At 50.0% G+C, this 18,962-nt stretch overlaps 1 protein-coding gene across 1 annotated transcript in view; it reads left to right on the forward strand.

Annotated features, from left to right (window-relative positions):
* DGLUCY (D-glutamate cyclase) overlaps nt 1-17,872 on the forward strand; it is a 76,247-nt gene extending 58,375 nt beyond the window's left edge. The window contains exons 11-14 of the mRNA XM_044231050.1: nt 1,546-1,694; nt 4,372-4,491; nt 9,162-9,313; nt 14,194-17,872. Coding sequence (XP_044086985.1) covers nt 1,546-1,694; nt 4,372-4,491; nt 9,162-9,313; nt 14,194-14,343 — 571 coding nt within the window. The 3' untranslated portion in view covers nt 14,344-17,872. The remainder of the gene's footprint in view (nt 1-1,545; nt 1,695-4,371; nt 4,492-9,161; nt 9,314-14,193) is intronic.
* The last annotated feature ends 1,090 nt before the right edge of the window (nt 17,873-18,962 follow it).

Genomic DNA, 18,962 nt, shown 5'->3' on the forward strand with positions numbered 1-18,962 from the left:
GTGGCATGCCACAGTCTGCCTCTCTGTCCCTCTGTTTGTCCCTGTCATCTAGTGTGAATAATGCTGCTGTGAACAAGGGGGTCCCAACATCTCTTAGAGACCCTGCTTTCAGTACTTTGGGGTGCGCACCCAGACGTGCAATCCCTGGACCCTGTGGTGATTCTATTTCACATTTTTTGAGGAACAGCCACACGGTTTTCCACAGCAAAGATTTTAAAGAAAGCCATCATGGGGCGCCTGGGTGGCTCAGTCAGTTAAGCACCTGACTCTTCATTTCAGCTCAGGTCACAATCTCAGGATCATGAGATCAAGCCCAGCTTCAGACTCCATGCTCAGCAGGGATCCCTGCTTGAAATTCTCTCTCTCTCTCTCCCTTGCCCTCTGACCCTCCCTCACCCCTGCTCACTCTCGCTCTCTAAAATAAGTTAATCAGTCTTACAAAAAATAAAGAATTCCATCGTGGGGGATTTAGAGAGCCATAAAGGTGCAATTTTCACAAGTTGGTTTATCAAGACAAGATTCCTCCTGATATTGATAACAGCCACCAAGACCACCATTTACCGTGCACTGAGTAATTACGGGCCTGTCCGCAAAGTACCTCTCGTGTGTTTTCTCCATTATATTGTTGAAGCCTCTTTGAAACCCTGTGAAGTCGATAATGCAGTGTCCTACAGTGAGGCCCAGGGAGGTTCCTTTCACCACCGTATGAGACCGGCCCTATGGTCAGGTCATCGGATGTAGCGAACGTGGGTCAGAGAGGCTAAGCACTTGGCCAAGGCCAGGAGCGTGAGAGTCTGGACAGGAGCCTACACCATCTGATTCCGCACCCCACAAGCCTGCTGTCACCGTCTATGCCGCCTCTCTAATCTCGGTCTTGCATTAGATTCATTTGTCTTCCATTTCAACTCTTTAAGTCTGTCTGTGTACGTAAATGGAATAAGATCCTGGGAGAAGGCAGTGGTGCGCCAAGAGCGGGCAATGCTTAGACCTCCGGGTGCTGGCGCCCACCGGCTGGTGGAGATCAGGCCAGGACACCGGCAGCGTCCAGCACTCGACCCTGACCGTCAGCCTTCCTAGTTCCACAGCCTCTGACTCTAATGAACCGTTAAAGATTCTGATGATATTTTCATTTCTTAAGAGATTTTATTTGTGTATTTGAGAGAGAGCGCGCATACACGTGTGCACATGTGCGGTGGGGAGGGGCGGAGGTAGAGAGAGAGAGAATCTTAAACAGACTGAGCAGAGCCTGGAGCCCAACGCGGGGCTCGATCTCACAACCCTGAGATCAGACCTCAGTCAAAATCAAGAGTCGGATGCTCAACAAACCGAGTCACCCGGGTGCCCCAAGATTCTGATGGTATTTTTCTAAATAATCTGATAGACAAGCCCCCAGTACAAGCCCTAGCAGTTAGACCTAAAGGCTCAGCCAAATTCTGTAGGAGTGAAGGAAACAGAGAAAAAAATGCAAGGGTCCTTCACACAAACACATGACCCAGCCAGGCAGCCACCCTCCCATAAGGCCCCCATGTCCTTGCTTCCTGGCAGATTCGACCATCTGGTGGCAATCGAGCGTGCAGGAAGGGCTGCAGATGGCAATTACTACAACGCTAGGAAGATGAACATCAAGCACTTGGTTGACCCCATTGATGACCTTTTCCTGGCATCACGGAAGATTCCTGGAATCTCATCAACCGGTAAGCGGGGAGCACTGAGAATTCAGCAAGAATGTGTCAGCGCTAACTGCCTTTTTACTGACTTTAGAACACTATAGAATGACAGGGTGGAGTTCTATGGGGACTGTAGCTTTCTGCCCCAGCATTGTTTATTATGGCCAGTTTAGATGATAAAGACACCATCACTTAGAAATCCAACATTCCCACAAGCAAGAAAAGGAAATGATGCTTAATCGAGCACGTCTACTGGCCCAGCTCTAAAATATTAACACTAATAATCAAATAATAACAATAATAAAATTGACACGAGGTATATACTATCAGTCATACAGGACACAGGTACCACGTATACTGTTTCATCTTCTGAGTGCACTCATTTCTAATATGACTTAAACAGGTGATTAGTGCAATATTTTGACTGCTAATGATATAGTAATGTGACCACTTGTGTCTGTACAGAACTGTATGGTCTTCAAAAAGGTTTCACATCCATATGCTGTCGAAGCTTCTTTAAAACCCTGGAAGGTAGATAAGACAGGCAGTGTTCAAAAATGAGGCCCAGGGAGGTTCCTCGAGGTCACCTAGCCCATTAGTGATGCGGGTAGAATTTAGGAGTCCAGACTCCCAGAATCCCTTCCGACATGTTTTTCATGGAATCCTGTTGCCTTAATGAATTTCTGAAAGGCTTGACACAACTCCCAGTGCAGCGTTCCTCCCCTGGGGGTGGGTATAGACCCTCGGGTAATGAAGGCAAGTTTCTCGTTCTGTGTTTAATTGTTCTCTTTGTTCAGACACTTCAGAGTGGTTCCCGGACTCATTAGTCACCTTTGGCTTTTGAGGTTTTGATGAGACAATGAAAGTCTTCCTGGTTGAGTAGAAAATTTCTGCAAAGCGCCTGGTCTTTCCCAGAAGAGGCCTTGGGTGTGGTACCCACAGCACACTTGGCTTCAGCTTCCTGCCTCTCTGGGCTGGACAGGCCAAGGACTGGAGGGCTGGGGGAAGGAATGCCCAGAGTGGGGAAGGAAGGGGTCCCCAAGTCAAAGGGGAGATCAGGATCCGAAGGTGCTGTTCTTCCCCAGCCAAATGGACCCCCAATCTTTGCTGATCCCCAAGGCTGCCCCCAAGACTGCAGAGGAAGCAAGTAGAGCTGGCTGTGCCTTCAAACTGCTCCCTCTGTGGACCTCTGGAGCCTTCTCTTATCCTCAGGAGCCCAGGCTTCTCCTGTGGTCCCCACAGTCCCCTGTCCTGTAGGACCATCCCTGTCTTTTTTCTCCTCTGTTCCATCGACACCCCGTTCCTCAGTTTCTGCAGGCCACTAGCTTGTCAGGGACATAACACTGACCTGCCACTTCGCACCCAGCTCCCGCCCCTCTCAGAGACCCCGGGAGTGCCCTCAGGTGAAGAAAACAAGTCCCCGGTAGGACTGACCTGGGGAGCAAACAAGACAAAATTCATAAAGTACGAAAGACCAGAGACAGACATAGACAAACACCAATGCTAGCTTTGTCGTGGTTTCCCTTCATTCCGTCGTTGCCATGGGCCTAGAAAAGGATGTGTGTCAGTCTGTCTTAGTCTGATGAAGAGAGAAGTCCTCAGGGTGTGGACCTGAGGTACCAGGCCATTGAGACTGTCTGATTCTTTCGGCTGCATCCAGGTCTCCAGTGCTTGAGGTGGGGAGCTCTCGTCCCTGTCCACCACCTCACGATGAATGTGGCCTCAGGTGGATTTTTTGCACGCGTTCTAGGCCTCTGTAGCAATCCACACAGAAACAGCCATGCAACCATGCCTCAGTCCAGTGCCTGGGGGAGCTGTTACCTTGAGGCAGCGACAACTGTCTCCCTGCTGACCTCTGACCCACAGAATCCTCCAGAAACAACAGGACACAGGACCAATGGTGGTCCTCTAGCACCACCCGAGATGGCAGCAGGTTGCAGGGTTGGTTACATTATTTTCACCGTGTGCCTGTGAGGTGGGAACCCTGGTTTTTATTTTTAGCCAATTTCCTATCTTCAACACCATTCACCAAAGAGTTAAATAATTTCGAACACTGATTTATTCTAGCATGTTTGTTCTAGCATTTATTACATGAATTAACAAACCCTTGGATGCCTCTTCCGCCTTTAGATGGGGTCTCTTTCACCAGCCAACCAACTCCCCCTGTGGTACATAGTCCTGATTCAGCTACTTTCCAGGGCACCAGGCACCACTCTAGCATAGACGAAGATGAACTGACACACCTGTATTTCATCCTCTTTCACCAGAAACCTTTAAAGCAAATGGCAGAATTGACCTTAACCATCTCTACCTGTTCGCCACCACACAGATGAGGCTCATGACCTTGAAGCCCATCCCTGAACAGGAGCCACTCAAAAGTTGAGGAAAGCCACACCTGCTTCTCCCATGGGCCTGGTAGACCAGCATAGGGGTCCCTATCTGTGACTAGGGAGTGAGACTCAGTAGGGGACATGGCCGCACGCTGGTGAATTCCAAACTTCAACTCACTTTTACCTAAAGAAGCCTCTAGAAGACCTGAAGGAGAAGTACATCTCCTGGTTGTCTGAAAATAGACCCCGAGCCCATCCTTTTCCCCTTCCTGAGGCAACACAACACATGCGAAGGGGGTCCCCTGTCCCCAAACCATCCTCCCCAATTCTGTCGGATCCTGTACATGGACTGACTTGGTTCTTCTTCCCTTTAGGGATCGGTGATGGGGGCAATGAGCTTGGGATGGGCAAAGTCAAGGAGGCTGTGAAGAGACACATACGAAATGGGGATGTGATCGCCTGTGACGTGGAGGCTGACTTTGCCATCATCACTGGTGAGTGCTCAGATGGTGGGCCAGTCAGGCCCGGCTCCCCAGGAAGAGGGACCTGGAGGCCTGGAGCCTGTCCAGCCAGAAGCTCCCCTCCCCCGAGAGTGGAGTCTCCAGGGTGCCAGGTCAAGATGGGGACCTGGTTCTCAGCCTTAGGCCTCTCAGTCAGTCATCCAACAAACACTGGTCCTGGAGTTAGTGTGGCAATGGTCAGGCTCCATAGGGCTCTTGCTTTAGTGGGGGCAGATGGACAAGGAGCCCTAAGAAAGAAATACACCAGCTCGTGCTAAGTAGTACGAGATGTTACAGGGAGATGAAAGACAGGGTCGGCAGGCCACTTTAGGTTGGTGGTCAGGGAAGACCTCTCTGAAGAGGAGTCATCCATGCTTTCCTCTGTGCCTCCTGCATGGTGGAAGGGAGGTGAACAATCTGGTAAATGTTCCAGGGGGGCAAAATTCTTCCCACCTTTCTTCAGACTTACCTCTGCCCCAGGCTGCCCTGTCCCTCCCTTTCCCATCAGGACCGACCTTGCCCATGTCCAGGTCCTAAAGGAACCCATCTCTCCTCCCTTGACTGCACCACAAGTTTCAGGACTTTTGACAGATACCGAAGAAAGGCTCTCCCATTTCATCCTCAAAACAGAGCCTGGAGAGGAGTAGAAATCTCTGAGGAAATTAGTACCAGGGTAGGAAAACCTGCAACTGATGGATGGCTGGAGGTTCAGTGTGGACAGGTCTAAGAGTTCAAAACTCCACGGGACCCTGGTCACAAGGGGTCCCCACACTTTTGTGACTTTTGTCCCATTAGTTCTACCTGGTCCACACCATGGATATCAGAGAAAAACCCCCTTGTGCTTTTGGGGGTAGAGGGAAGAAGCCATTTTGAAATACATCAGAGATCTCCATTTTTTTTTTTTAAGATTTTATTTTTTTATTTGAGAGAGAGAGAGTGAGCGAGCAGGTGTGCACAACAGGGGAGAAGGACGAGGGAGAAGCAGGCTCCCCACTGAGCAGGGAGCCCCATGCAGGGCTTGATCGCAGGACCCTGAGATCATGAGTTGAGCCAAAGGCAGACATTCAACCCACTGAGCCACCCAGGCACCCCCAGAGCACTCCATTCATAACAAGGCCCACCCTCAGGAGAACCTGTTTTACCTGAGCCTAGCGGGCTGGGGTTTTATCAGATCCCAAACTACCTGGGGGGAAAGGAAACACCCAAAAGTAGTCAACATGAAATAACAGATGGTCATATAAGCAGAGACATGGAAATTCTGAGAAAAAATGAAAAAGAAATGCCAGAAATCAAAAACACTGCAACAGAAATGATGAATGCTCCGGCTGGGCCCACTGGCAGGCTGGACACAGCTGAGAAAAATCACCTGTGACCTTGAACATACGACAATAGGAACTTCTAAAACTAGAAAGCCAAGAGAAAAAGACTGGATGAGACAGAATAGAATATCCAAGCATTGTGGAACAATGACAAACATCCATGTAATGGGAATATCAGAAGGAGAAAAAAGACAGAAAGGAAGAGAAGCAATATTTTGAGCCTCTGCCTTCAGCTCAGGTCATGATCTCAGGGTCCTGGGATCGAGCCCCGCATCAGGCTCTCTGCTCAGCAGGGAGCCTGCTTCCCCCCTCCTCTCTGCCTGCCTCTCTGTCTACTTGTGATTTCTCTCCCTGTCAAGTAAACAAATAAAATCTTTTTTAAAAAAATAAATAAATAAAACAATAATGACTGAGATTCCCCCCCCCCCAGATTAATGTCAGACACTAAACCATAAATCCAGGAAGCTCAGAGATCACCAGCAGGATAAATGAGGAGCTCAGGTAGGAATTACATCTAGCTTCTCCTCAGAAACCACACAGGCCATAGAGTAGCATGACATATTTCAAGTGTTGGCAGAAAAAAACCCCACTAACCTAGAATTCCGTGCCCTGTGAAATTATCCTTCAAAAGTGAAAGAGAAAGAAAGAATTTCTCAAACAGGGCATCGTTGCTAGTAGATCTGCCTTGCAAGAAACGTAAAAAGAAATTTTCAGGGAGAAGGAAAACTGCATAGGTCAGAAACTCAGATCTACACCAAGAAGAGCATTGGAGGATACATAAGTGAAGGCAAAATAACTTTAATTTTTCTTGTTCTGAAATTGGTCTAACAGATAACACCTTATTCAAAACAATAATAGGAATGACTCATTCAATTACATTCCCGTATGTAAGTGAAGTGATTGACAGCAATCATTCAAGCAATGGGAAGAAAGAATGAGGAGTGTTTGCCCTAACTGTGAAATGGTTGTTTGAAAGTGAGCTTGGATTTGTTGTAAAGGTATATTGCAAACTCTAGGGCAATCATTAAAAATATATTTTTTTAGGGACACCTGGGTGGCGCAGTTGGTTGGACGACTGCCTTCGGCTCAGGGCGTGATCCTGGAGTCCCGGGATCGAGTCCCGCATCGGGCTCCCAGCTCCATGGGGAGTCTGCTTCGCTCTCTGACCTTCTCCTCGCTCATGCTCTCTCTCACTGTCTCTCTCTCTCAAATAAATAAATAAAAAATCTAAAAAAAAAAAAAAATATTTTTTTTTAAAAAGAAGTATTATGGATATGCTAAGAAAGGAGAGAAAATAGAATCCTATAACATCTTCATTTAAAACCACAACAGGCAGAAAAGGGGTGGAAGACAAAAACAGGGGTTAAAAAAAAGGAGCTAGAACAACAAACAAAAAATAGTAACCAATGTGGAAGATATTAATCCAGCCGTATCACTGATCACCTTACATGTCAGTGGTCCAACTACCCCCAGTTAAAAGGCAGAGATTGTCAGAGCAGATCAGAAAATAAGACTCAACTATAGTTGTAAGAAACCCACTTTAAATATAAAAACACACATAGATTAAAAGTGGATGGAGGGAGGAAAATCTACCGGGTGAACAATAACCAAAACAAAGCATTTAGAGCAGACTTCAAACAGGGAAAGTTATCAGGATCAAAGTGGAGCAGTCCATGATGTAAAGGGGTCATATTCCAAGAAAATATAACTATTATTTTGTTTGTTTGTTTTGGTTTTGGACATAACAATTCTTTTTTTCAAGTTTTATTTAAGTAATCTTTACACCCAGTGTTGGGATTTGAACTCACAACCCCAAGGTCAAGAGTCACATGCTTTTCTGATGGAGCCATTCAGGTGCCCCAAAGACACAACAATCTTTTAAGTTTTTATTTATTCATTTATTATTAGAGAGAGTGTGTGTGTGAGTGTGAGCCAGGGGAGGGGCAGAAGGGGAAGGAGAGAATCCCAAGCAGACTCCTCAGGGTTCGATCCCATGACCTGGAGACCACCACCGGAGCAGAAACCAAGAGTTGGACACCCAACCCGGCTGAGCCACCCAGGCGCCCCAAGACATAAAATTCTTCATGGTTATGCTCCTAACACAGAGTGTCAAATATGTGAGACAAAAGCTGATAGAAACACAAAGAGAAATGGGTGATTCTACTCTAAAATCTACAGAGACTTTATTAGCCTTCTGTCAGAAAGGGACAGATCCAGCAGGCAGGAAATGAGTAAGGGCATCGTTGAAATCGACAACACCATCTAACTAGCTGGAAATAAGTGAGGGCCGCCTGGGTGGCTCAGTGGGTTAAACATCTGACTCTTGATTTCGGCTCAGGTCATGATCTCAGGGTCATGAGATCAGGCCCCATGTCGGGCTCCACACTAAGCTTGAAGCCTGCTTGAGATTGTTTCCCTCTCCTGCTGCCCCTCCCCCCAGCAGCCCCTCCCCTGCCTCGTTCTGATGTATGTCTTCTATTTATGTGCCACACGCCTTTGTACTCACTGCATATTGGGACTTTTTCCTACCTCCAGGGTCCCCACTCTCCACCCTTCCTCTGATAAATCCTGCCCAGCCTACAAGCCCCGTATGAAATGACCCCTCTTCTTTGAACTTTGACAAGTGGTCCCTCCGGAGTGCTCCCATCACCCTCCGTGACCTCCTCCCTCGCTGTGCGTCAGCTTCGTGCACAGGCCCTCTCTCCCCGGGTCCGGAGCTCCTCCTTCTTTCTTAGCTCTGACGCCCAGAGTCTAGCAGGTCCTTCATCAATCCTTCTTCAGTTGAAGGGAGAACTCTGGCAGGTGTCAGAGAAGAGCCGGGGAGGTCATCCCCGCGCCGGGGACTAGGCGCCTTGGGGCTGGCTCACAGAAAAGGAAGACAGGTAGAAGCTAACCTAGGAACCCTCTTCGAGTACAGCCAGCCAGCCCCTCAGAGGACCGGCTTCTGCACAGCATCACGGACACAGGTCCGCCATGCAGGAGAGTTTCTTAATGTCAGAAGATCTGCAGCGGCTTCCTAGGGGGAGAGCCTGAAGCTTCTCGGCTGGTCGGTGGGTAATTGTAGGTAACCCAGGTGGTTTGGAGCAATGCCTCTCGACCTTTCACTTGAATCAGCATCCCCTGGAGAGCTGATTACTACTCCGTGTGCTCCCTGTTTTTCCTGCGGAGTTCCTCTGACGTAGGTCTGCACTGGGACCCACGGATCCGTTTCTCACAAGTTCTCTGGTGCCACGCATGGCCCCTGACCTTGGGGCCATTCTCTGAGGTGAGTTCTAGCTGCTGAGTGGCAGGGTGACGGACCCCATTACCTTTCCACTTCTATGATAGAATCTTTTTTTGTTCTAGGTGTTTCTAACTGGGGAGGCTATGCCTTGGCCTGTGCGCTGTACATCCTAAACTCATGTGAGGTCCACCGACATTACCTCAGGAAGGCAGTTGGGCCCTCCACATCACCTGGGGAGCAGAATTGGACTCAAGCCCTTCCATCTGTTGCCAAGGTAACATACCAGATGGCCACATCCTGGCGTGATGAGCAGGCCTGTTCCCAGCTATATAAGCTGAGGGTTCCAGGCTATAAGCTGAGGGTCCCAGGCTATAAACCAAGAGTTCCAGGCTATAAACAGAGGGTTCCAGGTTATAAGTCGAGGGTTCTGGCTTATAAACTGATGGCCAGCACCACTGCTGGAAGCACCACAGCACCACCACAGCTAGAAGCAGAATTTCCTCTATAGGGAAGCAGAATTTGCCACCCCACAATGTGGCTCTTTGACATGTAGATTATTTTAGGCTGATTATTTTTAAAAAACAGAAGGACTCCATGACTCCACCATTCCCTCCTTGGGCCTCAGTTCCTGCGGCCGCATCTGCTGACTCTGATTCTAGGCTCAAACCCACCTCTTCATGCCCTGCTCCTCCCAGAGCCTGGAGCACCTTCTGCGGGAATTTTCCAGAGTAATTTGGATCTTGGGAAATTGGCACCAAAGCCCTGAGTTTATGTCGAAATTCCAGGCCTGAGGTGACTTCCCCTGAGAGCTGTAGCTTCTGCCTGAGCTTCCCCTTCACCTGACAGCAGGCAGCAGGCTGACAAGGCTGCAGAGCCTGAATCAGTGGAGGGAGCTGGGGTGTGTGGCCTGGAAGGGGCAAGACTGGGGGACCTGAGGCCTCACACCTGAATGGTGTCCTGGGGGAGGAAGACAGACCTTGCCCTCGGCCACTTGAGAGAGACAAAAGCTGGCCAAGGGGCAGAGGTCGCAAGAGCGGACTATGGTTCTCGGAAAGGAAGAGCTTGCCTTCTGCAGAGCTTCCCAGCCCTGTGAGGAGGAAGGCCCTGACAGGGGCCGAGTCAGGGTTGAGGGAAGGGTTCTTGTGCTAGGTCAGGCTGGGCCACTAACCTCACGGCCACTCCTAACCAGTCCAAAAGCAGTCTCCTGCACCTTCCCGCCTCGCTTTCCCAGTCTGGTCCCCCAGAGGTCTAGACTGCTAAATGCAAGACCAAGAACTGAGTTTCTTGCGTCTGCTTTCCCAGCAACCAGCAGAGGGAAACAGGGTGCTTGGTAAATTCTAGAAAATGAATGAATAAATGAACAAATGAACGTATGGATGGATGGATGGATGGACGGACGGACAGATGCAGTGCCCTGTTAGGACAGCAGTTCCCCAACCTCAAAGGCATCTGAATGAGCTCAGGGTCATCTTAAACCCCAGAGTGCAAAACCCACCCCAGGCTTCCTGGCTCAGTTGGCCTGAAGTAGGCCAGACAAGCAGCCTATCTGACACATTCTGGGTGACCATACTCGGACACCCTGGATTCGACGGTTGGTCTGGGGAGACGGGAATGCAGTCTAAGGGCAGGAGGGTTCCCGAGCGTTGAGCCTGGACATAACAGCTCAGGTGGGGAGAGCAATTGTGATGAGTGCCCAGGCGGCCCGTGGCTGAGGCCCAGAGCCCCTCACTGCTGAGAAACATGAGTTTCCAGAACCTGGTGTCTCCCTCTGTTTCTCTCTTTCTGCCACCTGCCTGCCCATTTCTCCCTAAAACCTCTCTGGATTGATATTGGGCCCACTTTACAGATGAGGGAGCTGGGATTCCCACAGGGGAGGTGGCTTACCCCACACACCCAGCCAAGATGGGGAGCTGGGACCTGAGTCTGGGTCTCTCTGACTCCATTCTCTGGGCTCATTCCAAGGCTCAGAAGTTTCCTGGTTCCTGGTAATGCCACGGTGCCACATGCGGGGGGGGGGGGGGGGGCGGATAGAGCTGCTGAAGGATATTTTTAAGGGAAATGGCCTGCCCCAGTGGTGCCCAGAGGGCCTTGGGTACTTTCTTTGCATTTCCTGGATCTGAACTGGAAAAAAAGCCTCAGGGGCCTGCCTCACGCATGATTCCTGATTCATACAGACACAAAAGAATGAACCCAGCCAGGAAAATTCATACAACCCAAACACTTACCCTCCAGGGATGGAAAATACTCCCTTTGGGTTTCCACACCGTTCTTCATAAATACATTAATAATGTATCACCCTGAGGAGGAAAATAAAAGGGAACATTTTCAAAACAAAAGTACAAACACATGTGTGTTAAGCCCCTCCTCCGGGCCAGGCCAGCTTTGCTCTGGGAGAAAATGGAGGGTCAGACCCACCCCCTGGGCAGGGAACTCGGGATCCACTGCGGGTGGGTGGAGGGTAGGAGGATAGAAGTGTGCAGGGCTATGGGGACAGAGCACAGGCCCTTAGCTCATTCAGAGAGCTCAAGAAAGGCTGCCTGGAGGAGGTAGCACTGAGCTGGGTCTTGGAGAGTGAGTAGGCTCTAAGTAACCAGGTAGGAGAGGGTGGGAAGGGCCTTCCAGGCTGCAAGACCCACAAAACAAAGGTGCCAGGGGCATGAAGCAATGCCGCGTACAGGAGAAAGAACTGGAATCATCACAGCGGAGCTCTGTGGGTCGCTCCCTGCGCATCCCTGAGTCATCAAGGCGTGCTGGGCAGAGCTGTGGCCGGAGCGGGCAGTGCAGCCGGATTGGCTAGGGCGTGAGGGATGTCCTTCATCTCGGCAGTGTGAGTTGCTTGTCAGCGGGGCCTCCTGTATCAGGGGTCTGATCTGATCGTGACCGTGTCGGGTGTGGGCACCGTGCGGAGGAGCCCAGGGAAGGCGGCTGCCACCATCTAGGGCACACCCTGCCCGCTCTGGCCTTTCGCTGTGCCCCGGAGGTTTATCTGAGGGCATGTCTCAGACCTTGTCAGGAGCTACAAGCTGACTGATGACGACTTCCAGGAGGGACTGCGGATGGATGGACGGATGGACGGATGGATAACGCAGATAATGGACAAGGCAGGACTGTGGCTTCATCCTGGGCTCCTGTTCTCTTCCAGCACTCCCGTCCCACTCCATTTCTCTTGCTAGCTTTGAAACACTGAGTTACGTGGAATAGAGAAGTGCTTCAACCATAAGTGGACAGTAGTTGGATTTTTCCGTATGTACACATCCATGCAGCCATTGCCAATGTCATGGCACAGAACAGTTCTAACTTTCTGAGGTGGTTCAGTGATGCCTGGAAATTTGCCGGCTGTCCCTGCTGGTCCAGCTGTTCCTGTGGCTCTTCCTAGAGGCTGAGTGCCAGCCTGTTCCTAAGCTGCTGATGGCTCACATGCACCCTGACACCCCCAAGGACCCTCCCTGGGGCCCAGAAGGATGGGAATGGTGCCAGCAGGCAGTGTGTGGGAGGAAATGCACCCCCCCACTCCCAGATCCTAGAAGCACTCCCCCATAAAGAGAGGATATGACCCAATGGGGAGAGAAATGGAAGAATAAAACCCAAACAAAGGGCAGGAAATGGCATTCTGGGCCAGGCAGCCTCTGGGAAGGGGCCGGAGGACAAAGAGATGCCAGGAAATGCCCTTGGGTGTCCCTCCCAGGGCAGAATGGAAATGCAGGCTCTCAGGCCAGCTGAGAGGAGAGCCCTTCCCAGGCGACTTTTGCCAGCTCATTCTCCATTGTTTGGACAAGTTTGCAGTGAGTGCTCCTCAAGCACCCCTGGCTTGGCTCATTCCTGCTCTTTTATCACCCGTGGTCCTAGATGCCCCTCCGCCAGAAAGCCTTTCCTGAGCCAGTCTGATAATAGGGGTTGGATGCCCCTGCCCTGTGCCATGATCTCCACGGACCATTCCTGCCTGATCAGTCATCTGGACTGTGAATCCCCCAGAGCAGGGACTGTGTCCCATTCACCTCTGTATCCCCCGGTTCAAGGCATGGCAGGTGGCAGGCGAGAAACCTTTGACTTTGACGGGGGTGGGATCACTGAGCAAGCGCCTGGGAAGGAAGGTGAGAGCCCTTTCAGAGCCATCCTAACCTTTCTGCAGGAGAGTCTTGGTCTCCTCCACCCACCCCCCTCCTCTGCTGGGGGAGGAGGAGGGAGAGGATGGGCTGGACTTCTGCCCCTCGGGTACCATTCTCCTTGTATCTTCACTTTAGACCCACCTTTCTCAGGGTGACCAGAACCTTCTAACCAGAGGGAGACACATGGAGGGCAAGTAGGCAAGTAGTTCTTTGGGACCTTACTTTGGGAGGAAGTGAGGAGGAGAATCGAATCACTTAAAAAAAAAAAAAAAATCAGCAAGTACGGCAAAGGAAAAAAACTCTGGGTTAAAGGCCAGGGGACCCAACCATGCCAATAATAATTTACCTGATTTCATGAGCACCTACTGTGTGCCAAAAACCACACTAGGTGCTTTACTTACATTAGCTCATTTAATCCTTACAAGAGCCCACTCAGGAGACATTATTACTATTATTATCATTAACATCCCCATTATACAGATGAGGACACTGAGGCATGGAGAGGCCAGGGAAGACCCAAGTCAATCCTGTCTGATCCCAAACCCTGCCTGCCGGGCCGGGATCAGGCTGCATTTCCTGCAGGGCCCCGCTCCCTCCAGCGGCTCCCCCATCCACACTGGAGAATGCTGAGGGAGATGGGACGTGGCCCACATCAGCAGATGATCAGAGCCAAGCAGGGGCTGGTTTGCAGGAAGTAGCCCACACTGTACCCACAGAAGTGAATCTTCCGTGTTTTTACCAAACGCTAAATGCAATTTTCCATAATAACCACATTTAGTTACATGACTGTAAGTCCCAGAAGAACACCCTAGATTCCTCCAAGTGGCTGCTTCCGAGGAGGGGCTTGGGGCAGTTGGGGCGTGATGTAGGACACCTAATCTTCATGATGAGTCTCTCAGTGGCATCCGTATGGTTAAGTGAAATTTTATTTTTCAAAAAGAGACCACACCAAGTCCAAAGCTCTTCCTCCCCTTGTAAATGTCTGCGTCTCTTTCTTTTTCCTCCCCCTCCCTCCACCACTTCTGTCTCTGCCCTCATTTTTTTCCAGGAAGAGAAGATGTTGGGCATCCTGGTGCGGCACAAGGTCCGGAGTGGAGTGTCGGGGGTTGTGGGCATGGAGGTGGACGGGCTGCCCTTCCACGGCACCCACACCCAGATGATCCAGAAGCTGGTGGATGTCACCACAGTGTGTATGTGACTGTGCCTGTGGCCCACGTACCGGATGGTCATGCCTGGACATGAGAATGTGTTACCCAAGGGTCCCAGCTTCTTTCCACGACAGCCTTGCACATGAACCCTGGCTCTGGGTGAGCCCTGCCCAGGATCCTGCATGACCACTGCCTGGGACAGGGTGGTGCGGATGATACGGACCCAAGGAGAACCGTTCTTTGGGGTTTCTGGGTTTTTTCTTTTCTTCCTGAGTGCGTGGAGGCATTGATTTCAACCCCCTGGGCACCCACGTGTTCTGCTCTGAAAGTCTTCTGATCAGTCATGTAGGGGGACACCAGCAAAAATATTCCTTGCCAGGCAGACACAAGAGTAGGCATGACCGGGACCGTGAATAATCCCACAGGCTAATTAAGAAATTGACAAATAATTTACAAATACGTAGTGCCTATTTACAAAGCTCTGGGACTTTATCACCAGTACCAAAATATTTATACCTTTGAAATGCTTTCTTATTCAAACAATGTTTTGTTTATGTGGTCCTTCAAACCTGACTTCTCGCCATCACCTCCTGTATGCCCCCCGCCTCTCTTTACCCCCAAAGGTCCTGGCATCCTCCACCCACCCTCCCCGCAGAGCCTGACTCTTCTCCCACTCCTTCCCCATATGCTCAGCCCCAGCCAGGAGCCAGAGGCTTTGGCCTTCCCACAGAGGAGGGCAGGCACCCTCCTGAGCTGGGGGCTGGGTCAGGATGGTGTTGGGCTCAGGTACCTCACGGGATCCTTCCGGACAACTGTAGTCAGCTCGCCCACATCTCCTTCACCATCTCGCACTGCATATTTCCCAAGAAAATTAGAAGTAGAGTCACTGACGACATCCCATTGCAGTCCCGTATTGAACGGGGACAGTACCTTGTGCTGGCTCACGGCTGAGTGATGGCTGACTCATCCAGATGGCGGAGTCTGGTTTCCCAGCCATAGCCCCAGATGCTTACTGGGGCTGCTTCATTTTATTTCCTTAAACTCATCTACTCCAGTTCTTTAAGGGGCCTTAGTTGTAAAGCGTGGAACACATGCTACCCCAAATTGTCTACCCAGCTGTAGAAGTTAAAGCCTGAGTTCACAGTAAGCAATCTGGGATTCACTTCCAGTGTGCCCTACACCAGGGCATGGCCAAGAGCCCCTGGCCAGAAGCAGGTGGGGTGGGGACCATCTAGACCTCCCCTTGTCCTTTTGGCCAAGTGTCCCCACCTACAGGTCTGTGCTTCTGCTGGTGTGAGCTCAGGGCGGATGTGCTCATTTAATGGGCTCACGCTCCCTCCACCTGCAGTTTCTCACAGCTCGCTGAGTCCCTCCCAGGCCCTCCCAGCCCCAGGCTTCATGGGCGGGGGGTCCTCCAGGGACAGTTTTGGTCCTGATTTGCGATGGCAGAGCTTCATGTCAGGCAGGCCTCTGAGAGCATCCCCCGGCATTTTTGAAGTCTCGATGGCTAGGAGAGAGAAAAACCCCACTTCAGTAAAGCTGCCATCATTCTTCTGATTCATATTTTGGAGAAAGACACTAATGGGCCTTTGGTTTTACAATAGTAATAAGAGAGTTCTGTTCTGACATGGAGCGGTTTAAGGCAGGACCGTGTAATAGATTAACTGCACTGTGGCCAGAAGTTTATGGGGAGATGATGAACTTGTTTGGGAAAGAGGCTGAGACCCAGGTGGAGCCCAGAGAAGGCTGAGAGTTGGGGGTCCTCGCTCTGGAGTGAGGCACCCAGAGGCCCCCCTGCAGGGAGAACGGGGCTCAGGTGCAAGAGAGAGCCCCTTAGCTGGGCCCAGCCCAGGGACCACCAGAGCTCTGAGCTCCAGGATTCTGTTTTCATGTGTTTCTGTCCCACAGTAGAGATTCCTGGTCAGGCCTTTAGTAAAGTTTTGCTCAAATATGTCCCATCTTGGCCATGTTTTGATAAAGAGCCTGTGTCTACGTCTGAGATAGCATGGTGAGCATGGCTCTGACCTTGGGGAAGCCAGTTACAGCAGGATAAGAGTGACCCACAGGGAATGGTGGGGCAGCTCAGGGGAAGAGATGGGTTAGGGCATCCAGTAGATTGGATTTGTGGGGCAGGTGAACATCTCTGGTCATTTCCAGGAATTTAGGGGGTCTCCTGGCAAGCAGGGTCTAGAGTGCTCTTTGGGTGTTCAAGGGCAGGCTGGAAACGTTGGGCATATGAAGGAGCACATACCCTGTAGACCCTGCAGGAGGTGAGACTCAAAGACAAGCAAGCCAGCTAATGGGGTCAGGGTTCCTTAGCCCCCTGCTGTCCTCTGGTCCAATGTTGTCCCATTGCTCATCTGGGTAAGACATTCCTCTGAATTCATTTCCTGCCCCTCTTTGCCCAGACCCTGCTGATGGTCAGCCCCCCCTCAGTCCAGCCCTCTACGTTGTGCTACTTCCTACCTGTTCCATGTAGGTTCCTCTGCCCCTCAATGAAGTCTAAGTCTCAGAAGACCCTTGCTCCAGGCAGGATGGAAAAGATGTGGCTTAACAGCAGTTCCCATAAACTCAACATATGTCAGTCATGATGATTTGTTTGACAGAAAAATTAATGTCAACAGAAGCACAGGGAGGTAAATAGTCCCTTTCTCCTCAGTGCACATCAGACAGGCTTAATTTCACTTCAGATCCAAGCATCACATTTGAAGGTGTGAGTTTTGTTCAGGTGAGGTATACAAAGGTGAGAGCTTAAAACCTGTTGAGTGGAGGGAGGTGGCTTAAAGAGCTGTCTGTCTGAGACTGGGCTGGATGCTCACCGCTTCTGCTTCCTCTTCCTGCATACATAGGAAAACTACCTTTCCCAGCCTTCCTTGTACTTGGGTTGGGCCATGTGACTGGATTCTGGCCAATGGACTGTGAGTAGTAGATATCAACCACTTCCAGACTTGGCCACAAATGCACAGAGAGATTTTGTTGCTTCCCTACCCTATGTGGATGGAAGAAGACACCAAGATGTTGGAACCTCTTGACAAAAGGATCCTGAATCACACCTATCACTTGGATAAAGACTTGCCAGAATTGGCAGTCTCTCATTGGACTTTGCGTGAACAGGAGACCAACTTTTCTTGTTTTAAGGCACTGTGATTTGGGGGGCTATATTTGTTACTATAGTATAATGCAGCTTTGTCTAATTCAAATTTAGAGAGTTTAATACTGAGAAGTGGGGTAAGAAAACTGTCTTTAGATGCTAGTACCTGAAGGACCATGTGCCCCAGAGGCACAGTTCATGTGCTCTAAGGCCAGTGGGGAAAGTGATCTACCTTGGCTCCTTCGGAGTTAAAATTTTCTCCCCAACCTTGGAATGACTTATCTTGGTTAGTAGCAAATTGATGTCATTAGTGGTATTTGTTCAGAAACTGGACCATCTTTTGGGGGAGGGGATATGTCTGGGAAAATTCAGTGGAGAGGAAATTGGATATCATGACCTCTATGGTACATTCCAGCACTGCTATCTAATGTCTAATCTAGCAGTGTCCCGATAGTTGTTGAATTAAAGCAGATGGAGTTGAAATCCTACCATTTCTCCTGATCATTGGGTACCATTGTGACCTGAGGGTGATTGCCATCAAAGGCCATTGTTTTGCTAGATGAGTTCCAGGCATGGAGGCTATAGGATCACCAGCTTCAAGAAGCAGGTTTTTGAGAAAAGCCCTGAACCAAGCAGACCACCTTCTGGCTCTCTTGGTTATACCCGTCAGAGGAAAGCAGCAGATGGGGATGTATTCCATGCTGAAAATTTCTCCCACTCTTGTCTGGGCAACCCACAGACCAGTGTATATAAACAGGAAGATGAGCCTCATCTTGCTAAGCAACACTGGTGAATGAGAAAGGAATCTATAATCACTCTGTCACCTTCTGTCCAAACCAGATGAGCCTTTTCCTCCATCCATTCTCTCAGGAGAGAAAGGAGTCTTAATCCCCAATGATGTCCTCACTTAATCTGTTTGGAAGAAGGATCAATTCTTGCAGAATCCTCCAGGACTCCAGGAATCTGACCCAGGAAAGGATTAAGTAACCAAAACCAAATTTATGTTTTAATATGATGCAGCTGATCTTGAGTAATAAACACGTAGCCTGTCACTATTGAGAAAAAGCTAAAACCTAAAAGGGCTGGTCAACAAATATGAGCCTCGCCAAACAAAGCTTAAGTGGTGAGGACACCCCCTAGAGATGACTCAACAGGTCTTTCTACTTTGGCTGTCTTTCACTAAAGAAGAGGGTGTTCTGTCTGATCAAGCCTGTCCTCACTGTGGGGAAAAGCCACCTAGAGGGCAGAAGGGGTCTTGTGTCCAAGGACAGAGTGATAGTCTCCAAATCACAGGGTCAGACTCTGTCCTCAAAGGGGAGGGGGCCAAATTAAGTCCCAGAGTGGATTTGCAACAATGTGCTAAAGAGTTTAAGACACTTTGTGACTCTCAAGAAGAGAGAGAGAAGACCCAACTTCACTTGAGGGTTCCATCTTTGTGGGTCACTGCTGGATAACCAAGGGCAAATACCCTAATTTCTCTGAGTTTTCTCTAAGAAATCCGATCCCTGGAACTTCCTGACTCTGCTGGATATTTCAAGAGCCCTCCAGGTTCCCCCTGTCATCAAAACACCCTCTTTC

This window comes from Neovison vison, chromosome 13 (genome assembly GCF_020171115.1).
Source record: "Neovison vison isolate M4711 chromosome 13, ASM_NN_V1, whole genome shotgun sequence".
NCBI classification, from domain to species: domain Eukaryota; kingdom Metazoa; phylum Chordata; class Mammalia; order Carnivora; family Mustelidae; genus Neogale; species Neogale vison.